At 45.9% G+C, this 26,833-nt stretch overlaps 1 protein-coding gene across 16 annotated transcripts in view; it reads left to right on the top strand.

Annotated features, from left to right (window-relative positions):
* Positions 1–26,833, top strand: part of ARVCF (ARVCF delta catenin family member) — a 493,848-nt gene that overhangs the window by 181,466 nt on the left and 285,549 nt on the right. For all 16 annotated transcript variants that reach the window (XM_053279337.1, XM_053279338.1, XM_053279344.1 and 13 more), the window contains one exon: positions 21,458–21,545. In XM_053279337.1, the coding sequence (XP_053135312.1) occupies positions 21,458–21,545 (88 nt within the window). The remainder of the gene's footprint in view (positions 1–21,457; positions 21,546–26,833) is intronic.

Raw genomic sequence — 26,833 nt, 5'->3', positions numbered from 1 at the left:
GTATGCCATTTCCATTGTGGGGTGGCAAAATGCTTCCCCTTCTTCACACTGTTGGTGGAAAATCCAATTAAATTTTAGATGATGAACGTTCACCTTTTGGTTCCTAATTCTAAAGCATTGTAGTGAGATTGAATATGCACTGCTGAGGTTTCAGGTTTGCCCAGTGAAGTTCACGCAGTTGTGTCCCAGGGTAAAGATGATCCTTTTGAATGCAAAAACGACAACTCAAGATTGTAATGGAAATAGGGCACATTTTGTATCCTGCCAGTTAATGAAGAGTGCCTTTTTTTTTTTTTTAAGGAAGGCTCTTCATATTTAAATCTGCTAAAAATCCTGGCAGAACACACTGCTTCAAGCAACAGGGTCGTTACTGTGATTTCATCCAGCTTAAATTATGCAAACTTGGCAGTTTGAATAAATTGCATGTATTATATGTATTTTTTAAAAACACCAAGTCTTTTTGCGCATTCAGGTTAGCTGCTGAGATCCTGGGTGTTTGAAATGTCGGAGCTTCTTCCATGACAGTCAAATTGGATTCAACAGTCAAGTTGGAATGGGATTTATTGATTGAAAATGTAGATCTTCCTGGGTTGTCAGACAAAGTAATAAAACTTCTCGAGACAAGAAAGCAGCAGCCTGAGGTTAAGGCCAGTTAACAAACTGTGTTGTGTGCTATTCATCCGTCTTTTTGCTAGAAGGATCCTTTGGCGATTGCAATGCATAGGGATGTTCAGCTGACACTAGGTTCAGCGGGGAGGCGAGCTGGTCTTGCGGCAGCAAGCATGAATTCTCTTTGCTAAGAGGGCCTACCTTGGTTTGCATTCGGATGCGTGACTACATGTGAGTGCTGTAAAGGTAAAGCGTGCCATCGAGTCGGTGTCGACTCCTGGCGACCACAGAGCCCTGTGGTTGTCTTTGGAAGATTACAAGAGGCATTTACCATTGCCTCCTCCCGCAGAGTATGAGATTATGCCTTTCAGCATCTTCCTATATTGCTGCTGCCCGATACAGGTGTTTCCCATAGTCTGAGAAACATAGCAGTGGGGATTCGAACCGTCAGCCTCTGGCTTGCAGGTCAAGTCATTTCCCCGCTGTGCCATTAGGTGGCTTGTGAACGCTGTAAGATAGTCTTTTTGTGGGATGAGGCCTAGCTCAGTGCAAGAGCATCTATTTGCATGCAGAAGCTCGCAGGTTCCCTCCCTGGAGGCATCTCCAGGTTAGGGCAGGGAGAGACTCCTGCCTGCAACCTTGGAGAAGCTGCTGCCAATCCGTGTAGACAATACTGAGCTAGATGGACCAAGGGTCTGACTCTGTATACGGGAGCTTCCTATGTTCCTTTACTTCCCTTCTTGGGATTTTCTCTGAGAGGAACCAGGAGTGGTCATTAGTCATGCAGGCTGTGTTGCTCATTCTCCTCTTGCTTCCTCCTAGTCTTGTTGGAACCGGGAGATCCCACAGTTCCCCTCTGACTGTGAAACTTTCAAATATGGGTGTGATTTCCTGGTATAAAGGAAATTCCACATCTTAAAAAAAGGGAGGGAGGCTGCTGATCCAGGCATTCAGTGAGGTCGGAAGCATCAGAGCCTGTGCAAACCTGAGGCTTCCTTCTGGTGTCTCCCCAGGAAGAGTCTCAGGATGGGGACCAAAGTGGCTCGCAAAGAAGCAATTCAAACTATCAGACCCTGGTATTATTTTATTTTATTGTATTTTATTTATCTGTCTTATTTTTTACGTTTATATCATGCTCTTCCTCCGAGGAACTCAGCGCTCTGTACATGGTTATTTGTAGCCTCGCTGCAACCCTGTGAGATGGGTTAGACTGAGAGATACAAGACTGGCCCTTTCTGTATCTTGCCTTCCTTGAAGGAGCTCAAAGTAACTTTAATGCTTCTCCCCCCACCCCCAGTTATGGTTGCCAACCCTTCTTGATTGGCCTGGACTCCCCAGAAACTAACATCAATCTTGAGGTGACCCTTGAAAACAAGCCTGGAGATTTGAATGACTTGAGATTGTGCAAAATATTGGGGGTGGGGGGGCAGGGGGGCTGGGATCTCCAAGAATAGCTTCAGTCAGAGTTGCCAGCCTCACTCCACCCCGATTTTATCCTTCGGACAAGAGTGAGCTTCATGACTTAAGGGAGATTTGAAATTGGGTTTTTCTGGATTGAGTGGAATGCACTCTTCAGTACATCACACGGGTGCCTCTCCCTTCCTTCCTTCCTTGCTTGCTTCTTTGCTTGCTTCTTTCCTTGTCCTTTTTATTCTTCTGCACAAACAGCCAAACCTGCTCAGCCCTCTCCCACCTCCTGTTCAGTTGTTTGTAAAGGAAACAGATTGATGGCCGAAGAGAAGCTGAGAGCAAATTGTTTTATTCTGTTCTCACCCTGGGAGCAGTCAGAGATGTTGCAGGTCTGTCTTCTCTGCCCACTCACTTCGGGGAGTGATTAACGTGGGTTTTTGGTTTTTTGTTTTAACACAGGCAAGTTAAAATATAATTTGCCATGATGACGGACAGAAATGAGAATAGCAAAGTGCTGGCGAGTGGATTGAGTGTCTGGGGTGCAAAGGTTACGCAGTAACTTTTGCTAGGAGTTTATTAACCCCGTTATGCATTGTGTTCACAGTCATTATATCCATTTGCTCTGTAATGTGTAGATAGGTAAAAGTGGCAAAGAGGCGACCTGATCTTGCAAATGTTTTCAAGTCCCTTTTGGGGTGTTCTTGGTCAGGAAGCACCAATAGTACCATGATACATGTGGAAGGCTTATTTTAGAGCTGCAGGTTTAGTCAATAAATCAGTTAGATTAAAAAGATGAAAACCCTTTCAATTGATTAAAAAGCACTCCTGATTGATTACGCTGGACACTCACTCGGACATTGTTTGAGAATCCTGGGTTTAAGATCTCGGTGGCGGCACCCAAACCAAGCAGTCAAAGTGCTCTCTTGGAAGATTGCTAACCCAGGCATCACTTGAGACCTCATTATCCTCTTCCTCAACAAGCCCTCGTAATAGCCGCCTGCGACAGAAACACACTTGGAGGGATAAAGGCGGCAGTGCAGTAATTCGGGCTTCTTCTTTACACGGTTTCTGTTTTTAGTTCCAAGTGCATTTTGGCACCTTCTTGCCTTGCCAGATTTTGCTTGGCGTGGCTGTTTGTGTTGACAGAGTGAAAATTGGGTCCCTGAGGTTGGTTTCCTTGCCAGTTTGTTTTGTTTTGTTTTTTGCTTTGGCCTTCCTGCCTGATGATGAATTTGAAGCCCACATGTTGAAGGCCCGCCTGTAATATGAGGCATGAGGCCCTGCTTGTAATATAAATAGTGATCCTGTGTAGAATACTTATATGCCACTTTCTTCTGCAACAACATCAAAGTGCTGAAAATGGTTTACTTAGCAGACAATGCATGAACAGTCCAGGTTCCCAAAGGCCTGTATTTTGAGTCTTCCCGAGTCCAGCATTGGAGGCAGGAATGCAGTCGTGCTGGGACCGGAAGACCTGTGGCGGGGAAGCAGGGTTGGGGCAGTCTCTCAGCAGGCCAAGGAAGTGGTTGTCGGTTTCTTGCCAGCTTTATGCTTGAGGAATTTTCACAGGAGGCTCACTGGTCTGCTCTTCTGCTGTCCCAGAAAGCTGATGCGCCCAACGTTTCCTGTTGCTCAACATGTTTTCTTGAGTAGGTCATGTACAGCGTCTGCCCATATCTTCAAAGGCATGAAGGCAAAGACAGAGGTGGGCATACCTAGCCTTACAGCTGTTGCTGAACTACAAGACCAAATATTCCTTCCTTCCTTTCCCCCCCTTCTTCCTCCCTTTCCCCTTCCTTCCTTCCTTCCTTCCTTCCTTCCTTCCTTCCTTCCTTCCGACAAAAAGGTAAAACATTAAAACAATTAAAAACCACAATTCTAGTTAAAAAGCTTGGGTGAACAAATGCATCTTGAAATGCATTTCTAAAAGCTGTCAGAGATGGGGAGGTGCTTTTTTCAGCAGGGAGTGCAGCAAGTCAGTAATGGCGCCAAGCGCGCCTCACCAGGGAGGCTGTTCCATAGACGGGGTGCCACCTCCCAAAAGAATCTCTCCTTGGTGGCCACCCACTTGACCTCATTTGACAGGGGCACTCGGAGCAGCAGGGCCTCTGAGGAAGATCTCAGGGTCCGAGTTGGGACATATGGGGCAAGGTAACCTGGTCCCAAGCCACTTAGGGCTTTAAAGGTTTAAACCAGCACTTTGGATCGGGCCCGGAAACGGACCGGGAGCAAGTGATCCTGCTACAAAAGTTCCTGATACAAAAACAGCATTTGCAAAGTTGGTTCTCTTTGGAAGACAGAGAGCATTTGTAAACTTTGCGAAAATAAAATTGAGAGCAGTTGATAGGGATGCTGCAGTGAGCACAGGCCTTGCTCATTCCCAGTTAGATTCCCCGATTTCAACAGACACTAGAGCCTGCCAGGATGTCCCCCCTCTTCCCCTGTTCTCTCAAGGTGAGGACCAGACTGGCTTTTTCCTAATCCCTCTTGCTGCAGCCTTAGTTATGACTTCCAGGAACACTTCCCCCAATATCATCAGGTTGGACAATCCTTTACAATGCCAGAGGCTGTAAATAGGATTGTGGAAGTTGATTCAAATTTAAATTGGTTTGACTTGAATCTGGGTGATTTGAGTGATTCAAATTGAATCACCCCTTAAAAGGGCAATTCGGTTCAAATTCAAATCAAAATTTCAAGATTCGAATTCAGTTCGAGAGCCATTTGACACCTTTAGAAAACCATTCAGCCCCCCTGATTGGTTTACAAAGGTGCCAAAACAGGGTCAAATGAATTCTAATTTGGATTGAATTTTCAGACCAGATTCAAATTTGATTCAAAATTGGAGCGAATTTTCAGAATTTGATTCGAATTTGAAATTGAAAATTTCATTTCGTGCACATCTCTAGTTGTAAAGCTCTCTCTGCTGCAGCTTTGATGTCCACTTAATCAACTCGAATTGCTCCTATTAACTAGAAGGCCCCTGTTGGCCAAGCTAGCGCGCCAAGAGAAAGCTGTTGCACCGACTGTGCATGACGGCTCCGGCTGGGCTGCAGTGGTATTGAAGTTGATGGAAATGTCTGTCCAAACTGCATCCGTGCCACATGCCGTGGAGCATGGAGCTTAGCAAGTTCTGCTGCTTTACATCTTCTTTCCCAGGCGTCCCAATTCCTACAGCTTATCCACATATGGCACTGAGAGCCCTGTAGCTTTGATCTTTCAATTAGTAATTAGGATTCTGTCTTTGTCTTTGGTGTTTAGAGGAAGCAAGGAAGCTGACAGATGGGCGCAATTCTATAGCTAATGATCTCCCCGACCCAAAAATCTGCTTGAAGAACCGCAGTGTATCTCTGGGTGCTGTTTTCTTGTTGTTCAGTTGGCAGCAGGTGATTCCAAGTGATCTCTCAGGTGTGATGGCTTTCAGAATGCAGACACACTGCTTGCATGCGTTTGGCAATTAATAGGGTGGCATCATACTGTGGAGGGCCTCTGTGAAAACCTGCATTCTCCACCACGCTGTAGCTTCAATGTGGAGTCATAGGCAAGCTTGGCTCTGTGATGAATGCACCTGTGTGCATGCTGTGTGCTTGGTGGGGGAGGAATTTTCATCTTTGGAACATCGGAAGCTGCTTGGCAGTGGCTCTCCAGGGTTTCAGGAAGGAATCTCTCCCATTATTTCCTGGAGATGCCAAGGATTGAACCTGGAACCTTCTGCACGCATAGCAATTGTTCTACCACGATGACCCCACACCTTGCAATACCACGACCCCAGAAAGACTCTCCTCTCCATGCATTTTGCAGATTGTTTATTTTATTTAAAACATGTGCACTCCTCCAGCACAATAATGCTGGAGGTAGATTACAATAAAAACAATAGGAACATAGGAAGCTGCCATATACTGAGTCAGACCATTGGTCTATCTAGCTCAGTATTGTCTTCACAGACTGGCAGCGGCTTCTCCAAGGTTGCAGGCAGGAATCTCTCTCAGCCCTATCTTGGAGATGCTGCTGCCAGGATGGGAACTTGGAACCTAGATGCTGTTCCCAGAGTGGCTCCATCCCCTGAAGGGAATCTCTTCCAGTGCTCACACTTCTAGTCTCCCATTCACGTGCGAGCAGAGTGGACCCTGCTTAGCTAAGGAGACAAGTCATGCTTGCTACCACAAGACCAGCTCTCCTCTCCTAACAACAATAGCATGCAATAAAAAAAACCACAGGTAAATGTTGTTCCCAAACAGCAGCATTTTTACCTGCACATGCACGCAAATATCTATAGTGTGCACATCAGCTGCTACTATAAGCTGGTGCAGCTCAGATCCGTGTGTAGCCATGAATCCCACGGGGTAGCATCAGACAAACTGCTAAAAAAAAAAAGTGGATATCCCAGGTTGTGAGGATTGGGGTGGGTGGGTGGAGGGAAGGCGGGAAACGGACTCTGTACGAAGCCGCCACTAATAGGCCAAATAAATAACTGCCTTAAATAGACATTACATCATCTTAATGCAGATGTGATATTTAATGACGGTTCCTCTTTCTGTCCTTTAAATATCACAGGCAAATGATTTATGGTTTGAGAAACGGGCACTTTTAAGTCCATTCCTTGAATGTAGAGATCAGGTGGAGTCCAGCTCCCATTGATAGTAGATCATAGACTTTGAGTGGCGATCTTTATTTTTGATAAGTTGCTTCATTCGAGCCATATATTCTTAAAGGGAAGTTACTTAGCTTACATTCTTTAAAGGCGCTCCACCAGGGGTTTTGGGTGGCACACTGTAAGGCAATAGAGGGCTGAAGGAATGACATTTTGAACTGTGGGCTTACCACACATTCTCAAGCGTGATCTGGAATTCAGCCATAGCAATTCCCCCACCCCGTGGCAAGGAGTTTGATGCCCAATCTGTAGCTTGATCTGGTTTGGGACTGTGCTAGGGCAAAGGGTTACATAGGGAACCTAGGAAGCTGCCATATACTGAGTCAGACCATCCGTCCATTTAGCTCAGGATTGTCTTCACAGACTGGCAGTGGCAGTCATTGGCGGAGAGGGTTGGGCAGAAATGCCTGTTCTGCTAGAGGACCTGGTTTCTGGATGCTGTCCCCACCTGCTGCTGGTGCTCACACCGCAGCTCACAGCATTGCTGTGGGTCCCTTGACCCACAGCAAGGACCTTTCAGGAAGCTGGGGCGGCGGGTGGGGCAGGCTTCCCAGTAGAAGGTGACGGGTGCCTAGATCCTGTGTTCCTCTGGTCTCGCGATGTATATGAGCCCACGTTTCTTTTTCTGTAAGCCATGATTTTGCTGTGTGTTGCTTTTGTGTTACTGCTAAAGATTCCTAAGTGTAGACCCAAAGCAACCATCAATTATTAATTCTTTTTCACGTCTATCCAGTCAGCTTTCTCTCTTGTGTTCCTGGAGGTTATGGCCTGGGTGCTATTTATATTTCTCTCTCTGTGTGCAGTTTCCTTCCCCCCCACCCAGTCAAAAAGGCCACAACCCTTCACCTTTTGACGTTCACTCTTTTTTCTCTGGGAGCATTTGTATTAAGCATTCCTAATCTATGCTATTAAGACTTCTGCAGATGTCTTAAGTGTAGGGGTGGAAAATGCTCCTTGCCGTCCCTTTGTTTGAACTTCACCTTTTCACTTTCTGATCAATATAGATAAATGTTGCTCTCTAGAACCAAGACCATTCTGAGAAAAGAAACTGGCCACAGAAAGAATTTGGTTGCAGTGATGCATACAAATGTGTTTTCACTATTGAATAAATATGCCACATATGATCTCCTTCTCCTGTTTTTGGAGGACATTTATTTATTATTTATTTATTCGATTTTTATACCGCCCTTCCAAAATGGCTCAGGGTGGTTTACAATTAAAACAGAAACCGTCAAAACCAATAACAATTAAAACAGAAATATAAATATAAACATCAATTAACAATCAAAACATCATGAAAAACAAACAATCAGAACAATTAAAACCCTGAAAAACAGGTTACAGTAGTAAAACAATTAAAACCAATTAAAAAAGCTGGAAGGCCAAGCCAAACAGATTTTAAGGGCTCTCCTGAAGGTCAACAAAGAGTTAAGATTGAAGATTTCTGCTGGGAGTACATTCCATAGATCAGGAGCAGCTACAGAGAAGGCCCACCTCTGAGTCGCCACCAAACGAACCGGTGGTATCTGGAGATGGACCTCCTCAGATGACCTTAACGTGCAGTGGGGATCGTGTAGAAGGAGGCGCTCTCTAAGCTAAGACATCCCTTTCACATCCTTGCTTGGAATTCTGTGTGTGCGCATGTGTGTTCATGGGGTACAGGCAGAAATAAAGCCTTCCTTATTGATGAAATGAGTGATCTTACAGAGTGAACGCCATTGGAAGATGCTTAGGGAAACGGATCTCAGAACACCAGCTCTCCTCATTCTTTCCCTGTGGACTGAGACTAGTTTCAACTTCTTGGCTACCCCTGAAAATGTGGAAAACTCCAATCACCTTGATGACCTACTGAGTACTGTGGAACTTAACCCCATCACTCCAATAAGCTCAAGGTTTTAATTGTTAATTATTGTTTTATGTTTTATAATTTTTGTTTTAATGATGAATTGATTTTAATGGTGTTTTAATGTAAACCGCCCTGAGCCTTTTGGAAGGGCGGTATAAAAGTTTTAATAATAAATAAATAATAATAAATAAGGTTTCAATTATCACAATTCTGGCATTCACACCTCATGATAATGGAACCCAGGTATATATAGCCGAACCACGGATAGATAAAACCATGAATGGAGAACTGAGGAAAAATGAGGGCTTCCTGTATTCATAGTGGATATGCAGTACTTGGGTGGGCGGAGAGAATTCCTTAGCAATATGGTTTAGCCATGCATAGATAACTGGGAAACTCCTCTTCATTGTCTGTTTGGGATGTTCTGGACACACAAGGAGCTGTGCAGCAACCAGAACTTCCAATAAGGCCATTTCTCAAGCAAGAATGGCGGTAATTTTGTCTTGGGATCTCGCCCAGCGCCAACAGATCCGGTCATGTTCATGACACAGTTTTTAGGCAGCCAATCAGGTGCTTACATGGATTGAACCAACCAATCATGAGGACAAAGGGGGTTCCCTGCCAGGGTTCTGTGTGTCCCTCCAGACACACAGGATGTGTGTCTTTTGATGAAGCACTTTTAATTGCCATCTTGTTCTGTTTTCTCCGTGTCCTTTGGGGCTCTCTGCTTCCTTTCACCCATGAAAAGGGGGCTTTTCAATAGACATATGTTAGGGAAGAAATGATGCATTCAGCTCAATAACTAGTAGCTTACATTTTGCCTCTCCTTTTTCACTCTTTGGAGTTGTGGCCTTGCCAGCTTAATTGCTCAGTGGATGGATACCAGCCACTGGCAGCTTACTTTTGTACGGCATAATTAAAATTCGAGCCGAACGTCCACGAAGCACAGAATTGTTTTCCCATTTTGGCTGCCGAGTGCTACTGGTTATTGCAATTATAACCAAATTGTTGCTGCATTGTGTGTGTGTGTGTTTTGTAGTGGCTAATCTGTGTTTTGTAAGAATACAATCAAGGATGATTTGGAGAATGGTGGGTTTCTTTGTAGATGTAAAAAGTGTTGTCATTGATTTGCGTCTTGGAGTTTTACTTCGGAGACATTCAGATTGCTTTGAGGAGAGTTTGTCTGCGGGTGGTGTAAGAGAAGAATCGAAGCCCTGGTGCATTTCCCCCTTTGCATTAACAGTAGCATTTGAAAAAACCAATTCCTTTGAATATCGTGGGCCTTCTCGCATCCCCATACTGTTTTCTTAGGGAGACACACTGGCTTTACTTCAAAGGGACGTTCTATAAAGTGTGTGTTGGTTCAGAAGTCACATGAAACTGTGGTTCAATTTTGGCTTTATGTGACATCCATAAGCATCCATAGTGCAGCCACCCTAGCTGCATAAACCTCAAAAGAACTCTATTTTCCAACTGTAGTTAAAAACAAACCAACATAGGAGCAAAGGAAGCTGCTTTATACTGAGTCAGACCCTTGGTCCCTCTAGCTCAGTGTTGTCTACCCAGACTGGCAGCAGCTTCTCCAAGGTTGCAAGCAGGATCCTTTCTCAGCCCTATCTTGGAGATGCTGCCAAGAAGGGAACTTGGGATCTTCTGCATTCAAGAATGGAAGTGCTCTTTCCAGAGCAGCCCCATCCCCTGAGGGGGATATCTTACAGCACTCACATGTAATTTTCCATTCAAATGTGTTCCCATTCCAGATTCAGAGGTGTGTGAACAACCTACAAATGCAGCCCTATTTCACATAACTATATCAGTGCAGGGTATGCACTGGACTGTTTTTGTCTTACATTTTTGGGAGAGGGGATTGCTAAGTGAGCAAAGAGACAGCTTTTAAAGTGGTGATTCTCTTATATTTAGCAGGGGGAGAGCAACTGGCCCTATCCATCCCCAGCACAGCATCCCTCCAGTGGCTGTTGCTGATATCTGCCTTATGTTTCTCTTTAAACTGTGAGCCCTTTGGGGACAGTGGACCAATTTATTTATGTATTATTATTTTCCTATGTAAACCACTTTGAGAACTTTGGTTGAAGAGCGTTATACAAATATTTGTCATCTTGGTAGTAGTAGTTCAGTAGTAGAGCATGATTTGCAAGCTGTTTTACTTCTGTCGTAACAGAACTCTTTCTCCTACATGATGCCTTGTTGTTGTTTCTTCTGTAACCATATTAATATAATTCCTAGCACTGAAATGTAAATTAACCACCCAACATAACATTGATCAGATGACATCCAGCTGTTTTAAATAGGCTTTGTTGAAAAGCAGGGAGAAACATAAAAGCTGCTGAAAAAGGGGTGGAAAATTAAACATTTATATTCTAATCCCACCAGTGATGAATTAATCCTATTGATTGACTAACTTTCCTGACAAAACTTTATTGAATGCAATATTATTTTGAGCTTATTATTGGAGTGAGGAATTGATTTTCCACTGCTGGTTGTTTTGTACTATGATCATTATTTTTAAAAGGTCTCTGTGTGTATGTTATGCATCCCGCAATGCTGCTGCTGTTCAAATCAGAATGAGACGACTAACATCTAAAGTCTCAACGTTCAGAATTGGACCTGCTGGCAGTATCCTTTGCTACAACTATGCCCAGCCACATTGAAATCTAAGGACTTAAGAACAGCCCTGCTGGATCAGGCCCAAGGCCTATCTGATCCAGGAACCTGTTTCTCATTGTGGCCCACCAGATGCCTCTGGGAAGCCCACAGGCAAGAGGTTAGGGCATGCCCGCTCTGCTGCTGTTACTCGCCCACAACCAGCATTCAGATTCATCCTGCTTCTGAACTTGGAGGTGGACCCTCCCTGGCCGCATCTCCAAGACAGGGCTGAGAGAGACTCCTGCCTGCAACCTTGGAGAAGCCGCTGCCAGTCTGTGGAGACAATACTGAACTAGATAGACCTATGGTCTGACTCAGTATATGGCAGCTTCCTATGTTCCTATCAAGACGAGTAGCCAGGACACTTGCTATGAACTAATAGTGCCCTTCCTAGCAAATTACCCTGGCCGCCCAGATGAATTCCATATTAGCTATCTTTTATTTGATAGTGATGACAAAATTACTTCTGCAGTTGCTAAGTTCTGTCTCATTGCCGTCAGAATTCGAAGTAAGAGTGTATCTGTATAGCTGTTCTCCATAAGGTCTATGAAGAGCTGGATTAGCTATTGTTCCTGTTTGAGCTGTATGTGTATATTTCTCTGGTCAGCGACCGTAAATAAACTGAAGTGAACTGAACTGACTAGTCACCATTGAGAGACCTGTCTTTCATGAATTTGTCTAAGCCATAGGAACATAGGAAGCTGCTATATACTGAGTCAGACGATAGGTCTGAGGATAGGAGAAGGCAGAGGTAGAGAGAGCTAGAACTATTGGCAGCCTTTCCTGTTGCAGGCTGAGTTGGGCTGTCTAAGGAGGGACCCAGACCTCAGACAGCTCCAAGAGAAAAGAGGTCAGGACCACGGATAGCTACGGCCAGGATTAGCTGGAGAATAACTTTGCATTGTAATGCTTGTCTCGCACTGGAGGTGAGCATTAGAAATCCGCCAGACTCAATTTCCAAGACATGCTTGGATAATGTTTGGCTGCTCCTACTATTCATAACCTTCAAGAGTGCTGTCTCTTGCTGTCATCAGAGACTGACTTGTAAACTTAACTTTCATATTTGTTGAGTGGCGCTAAAAGAATAGTTGGGTGCATGGTGCTCCCAGAAAACGAAATGAAGTTGTCTCCTACCTCCTGTCTAAAGAAGAAAAGAATTTATAACCTCGTCTTGGGGGTAGATTTAATAGACTGGCCACCACAATTGGGTAATTCATCATCTAAAGGATATGAAACACAATATTAGCATGTAATGTAATAAACCTCCTTTTTCAAAATTTGCATAAAAGGTGATTGAGTGTTGCATTTTAATTTAATTGGGTCTTATGAACCCTCATGCATATCAGGTTGTTAAAAAATTAAATTAGAGGGTTCAATTGTCGTTTCATTGCTAAATAAATTCCAGGGGAAGCACTGTTGTCGATGCATAAGAATTTGGGTTTTGTATGTAATTATTTCTACCTACTTATTAACACGTCGTTATGTTCCATAAGCATATTGCAGGGAACGCTCGTTTGTTTTTTTGGTTTCTAAATGTCTTTTATTTGCAATCAGTAACCTTAACAAAAGGTAATGATCTCAGGCTTTTTGCAGCATCTCCCATAGAAGGATTATGGCACATTAGCTGTGAACAGTTAGAAATGTATAATTCATGGGTGCTTAGTGGGTTCTGCAAATCTCTTGGTTGTGTACAGCTGTTAATCAGCGAGGTTAGTAGGAAGACAAATTTTGGACAAGCTGCTACTCTGTGTGTGTTTTCAGAGATGATCAGTTGTGATGCTGAAGATTTTTCCGAAAACAAAACAAAAACACCTCTTTACATCTGGGCTGGTGAGCTGACTTTCCCCAATTAAATAATGAGCAGAAACCACTGACAGCCTTTTCAGCATCACAGATCAATAGGAATTATTATCCAGAGAGAGCGTCCACACAAGCAGAAACTGTGTTCTAAACAGGTTTGGGAGCTGTTTGTGCTTCTAATTTTTGGTTGTGTGGGGCAAACAACTAGGTAGGAGGCGGGAGAAGCGATTGTGTGGAAGCCAGGTGGGAGGACAACCTGGGTAGCTTTTCTTCCTACCTTGCTTCCACGCAGTCACTGGGTAGAACACAGTTTTTGCTTGTGCGAATGACCTCAGAGTTGAATTATGGGCCTTGCACCTATGATGTCATAGCTTAGTGTCACTTTTAAGTAGAGATGCACACTTACCAGCAGACGGCGGGTTTGCCGGAGGGGTGTGTGTGTTTACCTTTAAGGTTCCCGGAGGGTCTCCCCCAATGGTGCTGTGCTTAAAATCGGTCCCGTGAGGTGGCAGCATACCCTCTTGCTGCCCTGGTGCGTGTCGGACCGGAAGTGTCCCCCACGCCACCTCCCTGCACCTGGAGACCTCAGTGCTCTGGAGAAGGAGGGGGTTCGTCGTTATGCTTTTCCTTCTCTGTTCCCAGTGTGGCATTGGCTCTTGACTGTCTCCAGACCTTTGAGCCCCAGCCGTCTCCTTCACCATTATTGTCCCTCCGATTCAGCTCTGCTTGGCTTATATAGGAACATAGGAAGCTGCCCCCCCCCTTAATAAATTTGTATACCACCTTTCATTAAAACAATCCCAAGGCGGTTCACACAGAAAAATAAAAACAAGACTATAAAAATCACACAATTAAAATATTAAGCTAAAATATAAAAACATGTATCTGACTAAAAAGATGTAGAATGCAAGCACAATATAACCCTACAAAAGACAAAGAAACAGCAGTAGAGCCTATCATGTAAAAGCCCTGGGTAAAAAGCCAAGATTTCACATGCTTCCTAAAAACGGTGATGGGGACGGAGGAGCGAATAGCCACCGGGATTGCATTCCGGAGTCCTCTACCAAGCCAGGTCCTTGGCCCATCTGACCATCTGCAGCTCTCCAAGTTTCTTGGCAAGGGGTCTTCTCCAGCCCTACCTGGAGATGCTGCCAGGGATTGAACCTGGGACCTTCTGCATGCCAAGCAGATGCTCGGCCACTTGAGCTGCGGCCCCACCCTGCACAGGATCAGCTCCTGTTGGAATAATTCTTGGGGTTGTTGTGGCAAAAATAGATGCAATTGATTTCCCAGTGTTAATTCACAGCTAATCCTTAATCAATGATTTACATTGTTGACATCATGTAATGACTTGGGTGACATTTTATAGCTGTGGAGCATTTTAAAGCCCTGGCATTTCAAAAAGGCACACTTCTTGTTTATGGCATACGTCTGCTCCAGTGTGCTTTTGTTTTCTTCTAATGAAATATTTATACACAATTTACGGGTAATGACTGTTGCCCTCTTTGGTATCTCTTTCTGAAGGAACAGCTATCTATCTAGCAGCCTCCTTTTAACCAATGAATGAACTGCTGATCGGGATTTCTGTCATTTTCTAGGCAGTTTGCATTTACGGTATCCATAGATATCTCTTTTTTTTTCTAATTTAGTTGTTTTAATTTGTGGCAGTCTCTTTCATGATAGCACACCATATACACGACGAATGGTGGGTATACGTTTGTGGAGGGGATGGATCTCAAAAACTGAAGTGATTCATGGTAAGCCAGTTTGGTATCTTAAGCCCTAATGCTTAATGATTTCGCAGCATTGGGCATGAAGCATTGGTGTCTGACCCATGGCTGCCTGTCAGCTGGGCTGCCCTGACATTAATACTCTGGGAAGTTACCCCATTAGGGACATGAGCCAAACACAATTCAACAACACCGGTGTTGCTAGCCACGAGACCTTGACAGGCCACCCTTTACCTTGGAGAAAGTGCAGGGGCTTACCAACAGTGGATGGCTTACAGGAAGCAGGAGAGGCCTGGCCTCTCCTTAACCGGAAACCATGCTCCTGCCCATGACATCTATCCTTCCTCTTCAAAAACAGAGGCCTCTCAAAGGGTGGGCGTCCATTCGTCAGGCAGGCGGTAGACGTTAAAGAGCATCGGCAGATCAGTGCCGAGGCAGAAAAGGCATCTCCTCCTCGGCGGTGGCTCCTCAAATTTTGCCATGGCTCTGCCTCTGCCGGAAGCAGCAGGAGGGAGCAAGAGGAAAGTCCCCGTCCTGCCTCCTTTATGTCATTTTTTAAAAAAGACAGGGCAGCGGCAGCAGTAGCTGCTGCGAGGAGGGGGAGTGACTGGGTGAGTCACTCCCCTTTTTGTCCCCTTTTGTCCCCTAAAAGGCCGCCGCCGCTGCCGGCAGCGGGATGGGGTGCAGCGGAATTGGAACTGGATTCCTTCCAGTTCTAAACACCCCTGCTAACTAAGCAAAGAGGCATCTTTCAAAGTGGTGATTCTCTTGTATCTAGCAGGGGGAGAGCAACTAGCCCTATCCAACCCCAGCACAGCATCTCTCCAGTAGCTGTGGCTGGTATGTGCCTTATTTTTCTTTTTAGCTTGTGAGCCCTTTGGGGACAGGGGACCATCTTATTTATGTACAAGTGAATTTTGGCCGGTTGAATAATGGGCGCTAGTAAGGGCGCTCCTGGCCCCCCGCCGCCATTCCCCCTCCCTCCGCCGTTCCCCCCCCCTACCTTTAAGGGCCAAATCGGCCCAGGCACTTGCCCCCGCCAGGCCGGGGAGACGGAGACCGGGGGCGGAGCGGAGGCCATGTAACCTTAAAAAAAAATTTACTCCCGCGGCCGACGCCGCCGACCGCCCACCCTCCCTCCCAGCTGCCGAGTCCCCCTTACCCTGGCCGACTGCTGTCGGCCGTACACAGTCCTTAATTTAAGAGGCAGAGAGGAGCTCGCAAGCAGAGCTCCTCTCTGTGCAAAGCCTCTTGCCGAACTGCCGCTTTGGGCGCAAGGGACGCAAGCGCCCAAAGCGGCAGTTCGGCAAGAGGCTTTGCACAGAGAGGAGCTCTGCTTGCGAGCTCCTCTCTGCCTCTTAAATTAAGGGCTGTGTACGGCCGACAGCAGTCGGCCAGGGTAAGGGGGACTCGGCAGCTGGGAGGGAGGGTGGGCGGTCGGCGGCGTCGGCCGCGGGAGTAAAATTTTTTTTAAGGTTACATGGCCTCCGCTCCGCCCCCGGCCTCCATCTATTTTGCCGCCTCGGTCACTTTCCCACCGCCACCTCTCCGGCTTCTTCGGGGCGGCCGCTTCTGGCCGCCCAAGATGGCTGCCGGGTGCCGGTGAGCGTGTCTCCCTTGCCCTGTTCTGGGCCTGCACTTCGCGCAGGCGCAGAACAGGGCAGGGAGGCACGGACACACACTTGGTGTCCGTCCACGGACGGACACCAAGCGTTTTATTAGAGAGGATTATTATTTTTCTATAGAAACCTCTTTGAGAACTTTGGTTGGCGAGCAGTATATAAATATTGTAGTAGTAGTAGTAGTAGTAGTAAAAACCCTGTGATCCTGTTGGGGAGCATGGAGTATTTTATTTCCTATTGCTCCCAATTAAGTTTTGTTATCCTCTTCCCCTCTTGTCGGATGGTGGGGGGAGGAAGAAACCGAGAGGAAAGGCGGGCATGGTTCACCCTGGTTTTTTGGGTTTTTTAAACATTTATATTCCTCTCTTCCTCCAAGGAGCCCAGAGCGGTGGACATAGTTAAGTTTCTCCTCACAACAACCCTGTGAGGTAGGTTAGGCTGAGAGAGAAGTGACTGGCCCAGAGTCACCCAGCAGGTATCATGGCTGAATGGGGATTTGTGCTTGGGTCTCCCCGGTCCTAGACCAGCACTCTCACCACTATTCCACGCTGGCTCTCCTAACCACAATACCAGGGTTTCTTAACCTTGGGCCCCCAGATGTTGATGGACTACAACTCCCATCATCCCCAGCAGTGTTTTTCGAATCCCCACCGGTATGTTCCCCAAACTATGGGAAACACCTCTATTGGGCGGCAGTGATATAGGAAGATGCTGAAAGGCATCATCTCACACTGAGTGGGAGAAGGCCATGGTCAACCCCTCCTGTATTCTACCCAAGACAACCACAGGGCTCTGTGGGCGCCAGGAGTTGGCACCGATTCGACTGCTCAACTTTACCTTTACTTTATGGCAAGAGTAGCTCTCAGTTAACAGCCAATTAATTAACAATGAATGGATTGATTCTCCACCCCATTGCCGTACAGGAATGAGCCACTCACCAACACCACCACCTGTGTGTCTGGGAGTCCAAATCCACATTGCACTGGCATTGAATTAGCTCCTGGCTATGTTGCAGTGTCCCCAAAGCTCTTTGTATCCACGTGTGTGCAATGCATTGCACTGTAAAGGACTCAACACCAGGTGCAACATCCATTGTACTGCACTTGTTTTTCTGGATCAATGAAGTGCTTCTTAGGGTATAAGTAATCTAATTCTGTGTACATGGGCACAGCTTCTGTACGGATAAAAAGCCCCAAAGCAAATATACATTTTTTGTTGTAGTCATAATGTATTACACTTGCGGTGTAAAGATGAAAAATTGAATACATGACAAATGCCATTACCGAGAAATAGAAATATAGGAGCACACTGATCTTGGAAATTGCAACCCCAGTATTGAATAGATAATTCCCAAGCCTCTTCCAAATTGCTATGCACTCCAGTAATTAAATACATGCTTTTTTAGTCCTACAGCCTTCTGATTTCCTTTTTTAAAGGAAAAGCAGCTGCAGGGATGAGCTTGAGTGGCAGAAATGGTGCTTAACCCTTTCTCCTCTAGCCTTTGCCTCACTGCTCAACATCTACCCCTCCCAGTTGCTGAGGTTGTCAGGAGAGGGCGCTCTTGGGCCCCTCCTGAGGCCATGTGGGTGGGGCTATAAAACAAGCTTTTTCTCAAGGAAGTCACAACCACAGGTTTAAATGTCTAAATAAAGATAAATTTTATTGAATTCAGTAGGCTTGACTATGGTATGACACGTGAGTATTCTGTGTATCCCCATGTTGTGCAAAAACCTCTTCTCCGTGATTGTGGAATGAATGCTTACTACTACTATTACTCCTCCTCCTCCGGAAATGTATATATTGCTCTTCAACCAAAGTTCTCAAAGTGGTTTACGTAGAAAAATAAATAATACATAAATAAGAGGGCTCCCTGTCCCCAAAGGGCTCACAATCTAAAAAAGAAATATAAGATAGTCACCAGCAACAGCCACTGGAGGGATGCTGTGCTGGGGACGGATAGGGCCAGTTGCTCTCTTCCTGCTAAATATAAGATCATCGCCAATTAAAAAGGTGTCTCTTTGCTCACTAAGCAGGGGTAGCATCTCCCTCACTTTTGAAGGAGATGGGAAGCAGTGGTGGGGTATGTGTGTTTGCTAGGGACAGTTGGAACACCAGCTGGAAAATATCAAGTAGAGAAATTGACTAGTGTGTGAACCTGTTGACTTCTGAAAGATGCTTTTGATGAGACTTCTCAAGCAAAGCTGGTCTAGTGGTAGCGAGCATGATTTGTCCCCTTTGCTAAGCAGGGTCCGCCCTCATTGCATATGAATGGGAGACTAGAAGTGTGAGCACTGGAAGATTTTCCCCTTAGGGGATGGACCCTCTCTGGGAAGAGCATCTAGGCTCCAAGTTCCTTCCCTGGCAGCATCTCCAAGATAGGGCTGAGAGAGATTCCTGCCTGCAACCTTGGAGAAGCCGCTGCCAGTCTGTGTAGACAATACTGAGCTGGATGGACGAATAGTTTGACTCAGTATATGGCAGCGTCCTATGTTCCTGTGTTCCAAATAAGTGCTGTTTGCAATGGGCTGTCTTTGAGATCATATTCTATGTAAGACAGATGCGTTATTAGGTCATCTCCTTTTTTACTCTTGGAAGAATTTTGATCCAGTAAAATTCTGTGTGTGATGAAACTATTTATTGCTGTCAGTGGGTGGAGTTGTCAGAAGGATGGCCTCACTGCACCGCTCTTTCCTCCCTTTTAATACTGGAGGTGTCTGAGTGTTTTAAAAGAGCAGAAAACCCAGAGAGCCTACGACAGTGTGACTGGGGTAATTAGTTACCAGTGACAGAGAACAAGCAATTAGAAAAGCCATTACAGTTTCTTCTCTCTCCACCTTTCCCATTTGAGAGCTGGAAGATGTTTGATTAAAATCCATGATAAAAGTATAGTGTTGGAAAGGGAGCAGTGTTTTATAATGAAGCACATATTGCGTTTTATTAAATGCATAGGAACATAGGAAGTTGCCTTATACCCTCTGGTTCTAAGAAAACCGCCACACCAACAGCTTCCAGAAAGATATTCTGCTTTGCATGCCGAAAGCCCCAGGCGACTTCCTATGTAATACTGCTCTGTGTGTGTGTGTGTGTGTGTGTGTGTGTGTGTGTGTGTGTGACTTGGCAGCATTATAGGTAGGTAAGGTTAGACTGCAATCGAAAGACCAGATTTAAACCACCGGGTGTTCTCATGCCAAGGTTGCCAAATTCTGTATGAACCTAGGTGTTTTATCTGTAGGATGCACAGAACATATCTCATCTGCAGTTGCCACCGGTTTGTCTGGTGGCTACTCGGGGATGGGCCTTCTCCGTTGCTGCTCCGAGGCTTCGGAATGCACTCCCTGCTGAAATAAGAGCCTCCCCATCTCTGACAACTTTTGAAAGGGCAGTGAAGACTCATCTGCTCACCTACGCTTTTAATTAGATACTGGGGCTATTCTTACGATCACAAAAATCGGGCTTGGAAAATCCTAGCCCGATTTTTGTGATCGTAAGACCCACCGGGCTCGCAGCTGAGCCCGGTGGTTCTGGAGTGGCTAACCCGCTCCTGTAGCCCACCCCTTAGCCCGGGTTTGCTGAGCGAGCGCTCCACAAAGCCGGGCTATCTGTTCGTGAGTGGCCACGCCGCCGCGGCTACTTGCGAGTAGACCCCTGGCCGGGAGGCTTAAAAGCAGCCTCCTGGCTCGAGGCTCTCCCCAGTATGCCCTGTGCACTCGTGCAGGGCATACTGGGGCTTCCGGGGGCTGCGTGGCCCCCGCTCCCCCCACCCCCAACGGCTCCGTCTCGGAGGCGGCCATCGTGTGGGCGGCTGATCCGGCCGCCCAGGGCTCCCTCCCTGCTCAGCACCCTAAACCAGGTCTCACGGATCCCACTGTGTTAATAGTTTCTCACATTGCTTTAAATTTTAAATTACTGTAATGTTTTTAACCCTTTTAATTTGTTTTGCTTGTATTTCATTGTAAGCCTCCCAGAGATAGAAGTTTTGGGCGGGATACAAATATGTCAAATAAATAAATAAACACTTGTGCTGTTGGGATGTGCGGGAGACACACAGAGAGGGACAGAATCTAAAGGAACGTTAAGTGAATCTGAAGGCTAATAAGATTTCTCTCCGAACTCTTTCCAACATCAGAGAACTCCACTCTTACTGCGAGGAGAAATTATGCAGAGACTTTTCAGAGAGGATCCTAGCAGAGGAGACAGTTTGATTGCTGGACATGTTGCTTATCCAGTGCATCAAGATCATTTAGACTTCATTGGCAATATGTGTCAATTATGGCTTACTCTTAAATTCTGAGCAACCTTTTCTTCATTTCTTATGTCTGCTGCGTCTGCTGACGATGTGATGGGAAGTCAGAATAGTCCAAGGGGAAAGTTGCAGTGGGTTTTGACTAGTATAGCTCTTATTTCAGCTATATTAGCGATTGCCCAAGGGCTTCTGGGTCTGGAAGTCTTCATTAGGAAAACACCCCAGGCTCGGCAACCAGAATAAAAGGTACCCATATAGCAATGTGCACAGATTTGCTGAGATTTCCTAACTTGAGTTCATTTGCAAAACTGTTTTTCCCCTAATGCCAGTAAGGAAAGGTCTTGTGGGACATAGAAGGGCGAACTGGTCTTATGGTAGCAAGCATGGCTTGTCCACTTAGCTAAGCAGGGTCCACCCTTGTTGCATATGAATGGGAGACTAAAAGTGTGAGCACTACAAGAGATTCCACTCAACAGGGGATGGAGCCACTCTGGGAAGAGCAGAAGGTTCCAAGTTCCTTCCCTGGCAGCATCTCCAAGATAGGGCTGAGAGAGATTCCTGCCTGCAAGATTGGAGAAGCCGCTGCCAGTCTGTGTAGGCAATACTGAGCTAGATAGACCAGTCGTCTGACTCAGTATATGGCAGCTTCCTATGTTCCTATGTGCCTCCTCTGCCTTCAACTATTGGAAGTCCTTCTGTAAGTAGAATAGATGAATCCTATTTGCCTCCACAAGCAGCAGGATTAGAAACCCGCAGAAGCATCTTTTTGCAAAAGTTACACTAAGAGTGTAGGAGCTTTGTTATGTAAATCCCACCTGTTTCTGTAAACATATTTATTCCCCTTGTGCGGCTGTATCATTGAATGTCTGTCTTTTCTTTCGACAGTTTTCATCAAGCTAGAAATTCCCTGGGCTGAATCTCAAGAAGGAAGATTTCGCTTTAAAGGAGCTACCAGGAGAGGCCTACACAAACGGTATTGGATCTCTGTACTTGATTGAGACTTCTGTTTCTCTTGTGATTCTCTTTGCCTTTGATATTGCACAAAGCACTTTAATTCGTGGAAGCCCTGGCTACTTTCCGTGTTAAGATTAATTTTTTCTTGTTGAAATTAATTTGATTCCCATTTTGCTACAAACAAGCCCTCCAGTGTGTGTGTGTGTGTGTGTGTGTGTGTGTGTGTGTGTGTGTGTGTGAGAGTGTGAAGTTGTCTTGCTGTTGCCAGTTCCTCATTGTGATTGGGGGGGTGGGAGAAGAGGAGGGGTGGGGTGGGTTTGAAGAGCAGCAATGAAGTGTTTAGAGACTTTTCAGACTGTGCCAGAAATTCTGTACTGAGCCAGCTGGGTGAGGGTGAACTGGGCACAGGAGAGCAAGGCAAAACCACTTCCTACTCCCAATGTTACTTCTAAGTAGCGTCCTCCAAACTATATATTAATTATGCCATGCCACTTGTGATCTCCACCTGTCTTAATTGCCAGTTTTCACATCTTTATGCGTTTTGTATTGATTTCAACATTTGCCAGTGTTGCTGTTATGCCAGTGGTGGTGGTGGATAAATGAAGGAAAGAATGATTTTATTACAGTCACATAGGAAGCTGCCATATACTGAGTCAGACCCTTGGTGCATCTAGCTCAGTATTGTCTTCACAGACTGGCAGCGGCTTCTCCAGGGTTGCAGGCAGGAATCTCTCTCAGCCCTGTCTTGGAGATGCTGCCAGGGAGGGAACTTGGGACCTTGAAGCTCTTCTCAGAGCGGCTCCATCTCCTGAGGGGAATATCTTCCAGTGCTCACACTTCTAGCCTCCCATACATATGCAACTAGCGTGGACCCTGCTTAGCAAAGGGGACAAGTCATGCGCACTACCACAAGACCAGCTCTCCTCTCTTAAGAGGAGACCAGTCAGAAACGGCAGGGGTTGGGGAGCACACAACCAGGATACTGTCCTAAGTATCATAGAATTGCATTCCCACTGCCTTGCCGCTGCCTCTTCTGCCTGCTGGCCACTTTTGCTGGCCACTTTCCCCCTGGTACAGCCTCTAATTGCCACGGTGCGTTGTAATCACATTATTAGAACATCCTGCAGAAGCTAGAGGCTTCTCTGGCAACAGAAGCACCCAGCAGCGTGAAGAGGAGGAGGAGGAGGTGGTGGGTGCAGCGGCGAGCACATGGGGGGCAAAATGCCGCCCCCCACAAGCTTCCACTCCAGGTGCCCCCCTATATCTCCCTAGCGAGCCCTGCCTGTGGACTAGCAACTCCAGGGCCCGAGCTCAAGACCCGAGCTGCCTCAGTAATGGGGGGGAAAACCCCAGAGTTAATTATTGGGAGTTGGAACAAATGTTGATGCAAAAAGCAACCCTCTCCCTTTGCCCGACAAGCTAATTAAAGCAGGCCCGCAGACATTATTCTTAGCCGCTGTGATTTGTGTTCGGCAGCAGCTACCCTGGGTACTCTGTGGTTGAGTAACGGCATTTTGGAGGCCCAGCGGTGTATCAAATATTAAAGTCGTTCTTATTTGTTTTCTTGAAATATTGCCTCACTTTGGGCACCACATTCTGTCTCTCCGTGCAGGTAGATTTAGTCTTACCTCAGCAGCTTCCAGTAATTTGTTTCTGGCTTCCTGGAACAGTTCTCTCAATTTTCAAAACAACCCAAACCAAATTTTGTACCATGTTACTGCAGCTAAGCACTTTGCAGTGCTGGCGTGGAACATCTCTGATTTGGTGCCAGAGCTGGTAGTGTATACAGTCTGTAAATGTTTCCTTTCAGCCTGAGCTCTGCCTGTACCCACCATCTGTGCTCCATCGTGGAGAGCTGGTCTTGTGGTGGCAAGCATGCCTTGTCTGCTTTGCTAAGCAGGGTCTGCCCTGGTTGCATATGAATGGGAGACTTGATGTGTGAGCACTGGAAGAGATTCCCCTTAGGGGATGGAACCGCTCTGGGAAGAGCATCAAGCTTCCAAGTTCCCTCCCTGGCAGCATCTTCAAGACAGGGCTGAGAGAGACTCCTGCCTGCAACCTTGGAGAAGCCACTGCCAGTCTGTGTAGACAATACTGAGCTGGATGGACTAAGGGTCTGACTCAGTCAATGGCAGCTACCTATGTTCCTGTATCTCTCAAGCTTCCTTCCTTCTGTTTCCCCTGCTTTCATTTGTTCTCACTTTAATATTTCTGCTTTATCCCATCTTGTTTTTTACCTGCTTGTTTTGTTGGATGATTTGCAGACACGCAGAGGAAACATTGCCTAGTATTCTGCCACAAGTCAGCAGAAACGTTTGCCCTTTTGAAAGTTTAACGCCGGGACGTTGAATGCTGTTCTGTGCTGCTCCTTTATATAACGGCGATCTCTTGTTTTTCACTACATTCTGTAAAGTAGGGTGAGGACGGAATTTATTTTGTCCTAATCACCCGAATTCTGGTGTGCACTTACCTCTATTGCTTATGTACACATACTAATAAAAAGGGGGTTATTATAGCTAAAAGAACTTGGAACTCCTCAGGATTTGGAGTTTAAGAGTGAAGAGATTTATTATTAAATGTTTTAAGAGGTTAGACAATAAAAACTAACTATAAAACTTTTTGTGCCTCTCAGCAATAAGCACTGACAGTGCCGTTTTAAGATTTTATTTTAAAGGATGGTTATGTGCAAGGCCAGCTGTATAGGCCATCTTCACAGCAGCGACCCGTCCCTCCCCGCTACCACTCCAGAAAAGCAGATGCCTTTTGCTGCTCATGCCATATAGAATTACATGTAGGGCTCCGCTGGTGAGTGTGATTGTCCAGAACAGAGGCTGGAGAGGCAAAAGGCATCACCTCGGACTGCAGGTGAGAAATGCCCCTGTGGAATTGGCTCCCAAGTTATAGGACCTCCCTGCAAGTAGAAAGCTAGTGCATCAAGGAGAAAGGGCCAAAGAAGCCCTTCACTGGCTTTGCTCGTTTCCTGCGTGCAGGGAGGTTTTGTTGTTTTGCATGGGAGAGCATTCGGAAGAAGGCAACAACCCTCAGCCAGAGAAGGAGCATCTTCAGAGAGCGGGCTTCCCCCTCCTCTTCCAGAAGGAACTCTGCTCTAACTGCTGGTTGCCCTGGAGCTGCAGAAGCAAGGGGAAGGAGGACATCCTGTTGTGTGTGTGTGTGTGTGTGTGTAATTGCAATATTTTGTAAGCTGTTCTCTGTATCATTAGATGAAAATTAGGGTATAAATTTCCAAAGCAATCAGAGCTCTGATTCCCAGCTTGGCTAAGCTGGCCACCATCTTGGCTAAGATAAATTAATGGAAGACTGGTCCCTCAGTGGCTACAAGTCTTGATGGATATAGACTGCCTCCAGCCTCAGAGGCAGGGTGCCTCCAAACACCAGTTGCAGGGGAGCAACAGCAGGAGAGGAGGCATGCCTTCATCGGCTGCTTGGGGGCCTCCCAGACGCTTCATTTGGGCCACTGTGGGAAATGGAATGCTGGATTAGACCAACTAGTTATAAAAATCTGCCAAAAGCCTGGTTATAGAAATATGTTTTTAAAGCCTTCAAGCCACCAGAGATAAGCTAACTGCCCCGTAGTTTCCCGGATCTCCCCTGTATCCGTTTGCTGTTGTTTTCTGAAAATCGGAGTTCCATTGGCTACTTTCCAGTCCTCTGGTACAGAGCCTGATTGTAGGGACAAGTCACATTTTTTTGCTAGGAAATCAGCAACTTCACATTTGAGTTCCTTCAGATCTCTTGGGTGGATGCCATCTGGCCCTGGCGTTTTGTTAATTTTTAGTTTTTCAAGCCTGTTTAGAACATCCTCTTTCATCCCCTCAAGTTGGCCCAATTCTTCAGCCTCCAAGCCTGAGCAGTTCTGTTCTGGGGTGTATATGTGGTCAGTATCCCCTTAGGTAACAAAAGTGGAACTTACCTAAAGGGTAGTACATCTGTATGAAAGAGAGAACCTGCATACATCAATTATCCTAGGGTTTATGTTACAACAAACTAAACACTTTTGTCCTTCACAAACTTAAATATAGTGTTAGGTCTTCTGGTTCAAGCCACGTAATGGTGCAGCAGGGAAGCAACTTGCCTAGAGAGCAGGAGGGTGTTGATTCGAATCCCTGCTGGTGTGTTTCCCAGAATATGGGGCCAGGCAGTCACAGGAGAAGGAGCTCTCCCCTCCCTCCCTCCCCGGTACAGAGCGGGTCTAGCGACTGGCCGCCTGAAGGGGCCGAATAGGAATTTTTTGCTCCCAATGCATTGGCCACTGTTGGGTTTTTTTTTCGCCTACTCCGTTCTGTGTCCTGGGTGCGTAGTTAGAGTTAGGTCGGCCACAATGGCAGGAACAGTGCGGGCGGGGTGGTAATTTGAGGGTTAGAACATCGGTGAGCACCCTTGGATATGTAAAAGGGGTGATTGGTTAATCGCTCCTTTGTAGCCTGTGCGGCACGGGGAGAATGATTGCCATGAACCCTGCTTCAGGACTTCTCCAACCTTTGGGCTGTGCGGTCCGGGGTGGACGAATGCCTAGAAGTATCCAGATCCTCTCTTACAGAAGTGGGGGTTGGCTTTGAAGGAATTGGGTGGGGTGTACCTGCCCATTCCCGAGCCAGGGTGTGTCGCCCAGTAGGGTGCTGGGTAGGACTTCAGAGTTCTGACCTGCTTCTATTGGCCCACACTGTTCTCTAAGGGTGATTAATCACCTGGTGTTCCAGTCTGCCATGTCTGTGTAATAGTTAGCAAAGTTGTGGCCCTTTTCTTCCATACTAAGTCTACGTGTCTTCTTGAGCTGGGGTCTGGGGACAATGTTTAATTTTTGTTTTAAAATGTTTTTAACTTGTTAGTTGTTGTGTTATTGTTTTTAATTTGTTTTAGCTTATTGTTTTATAAGTTTGTTTTAATTGTAAACCACCCTGAGCCATTTTGGAAGGGCAGTATATAAATCAAATAAATAAATTAAATAAATAAATATGGGAAACTCCTATATTAGGCAGCAGTGATATATAGGAAGATGCTGATAAGCATCATCTGATAGGCTGATAGGCACAATCTTTTTCTTCTTCTGATTCAAGTTTCCGCAAATGCAGTTAATTGGGACAGAAGTATAATTCACTATATCTTTCTTCTCCATTCCTCTAATGTAGATATTTCAGGATTCATCCAGGGTTTTTTTGCTAGCGAGAATTTGACGGTTAGTAACTGCCGTAATTCTTATAATGTTGATGTTGCTGTGTTGGTTATTTATGGCTGTTTTACTGTTTCGACATTTAATTATTGCTAGGTTTGTTGCTTATGCTGAGTGCC

Source organism: Hemicordylus capensis, chromosome 15 (assembly GCF_027244095.1).
Source record: "Hemicordylus capensis ecotype Gifberg chromosome 15, rHemCap1.1.pri, whole genome shotgun sequence".
Taxonomy (NCBI): Eukaryota; Metazoa; Chordata; class Lepidosauria; order Squamata; family Cordylidae; genus Hemicordylus; species Hemicordylus capensis.
This window is presented reverse-complemented; position numbering and strand designations above follow the sequence as displayed.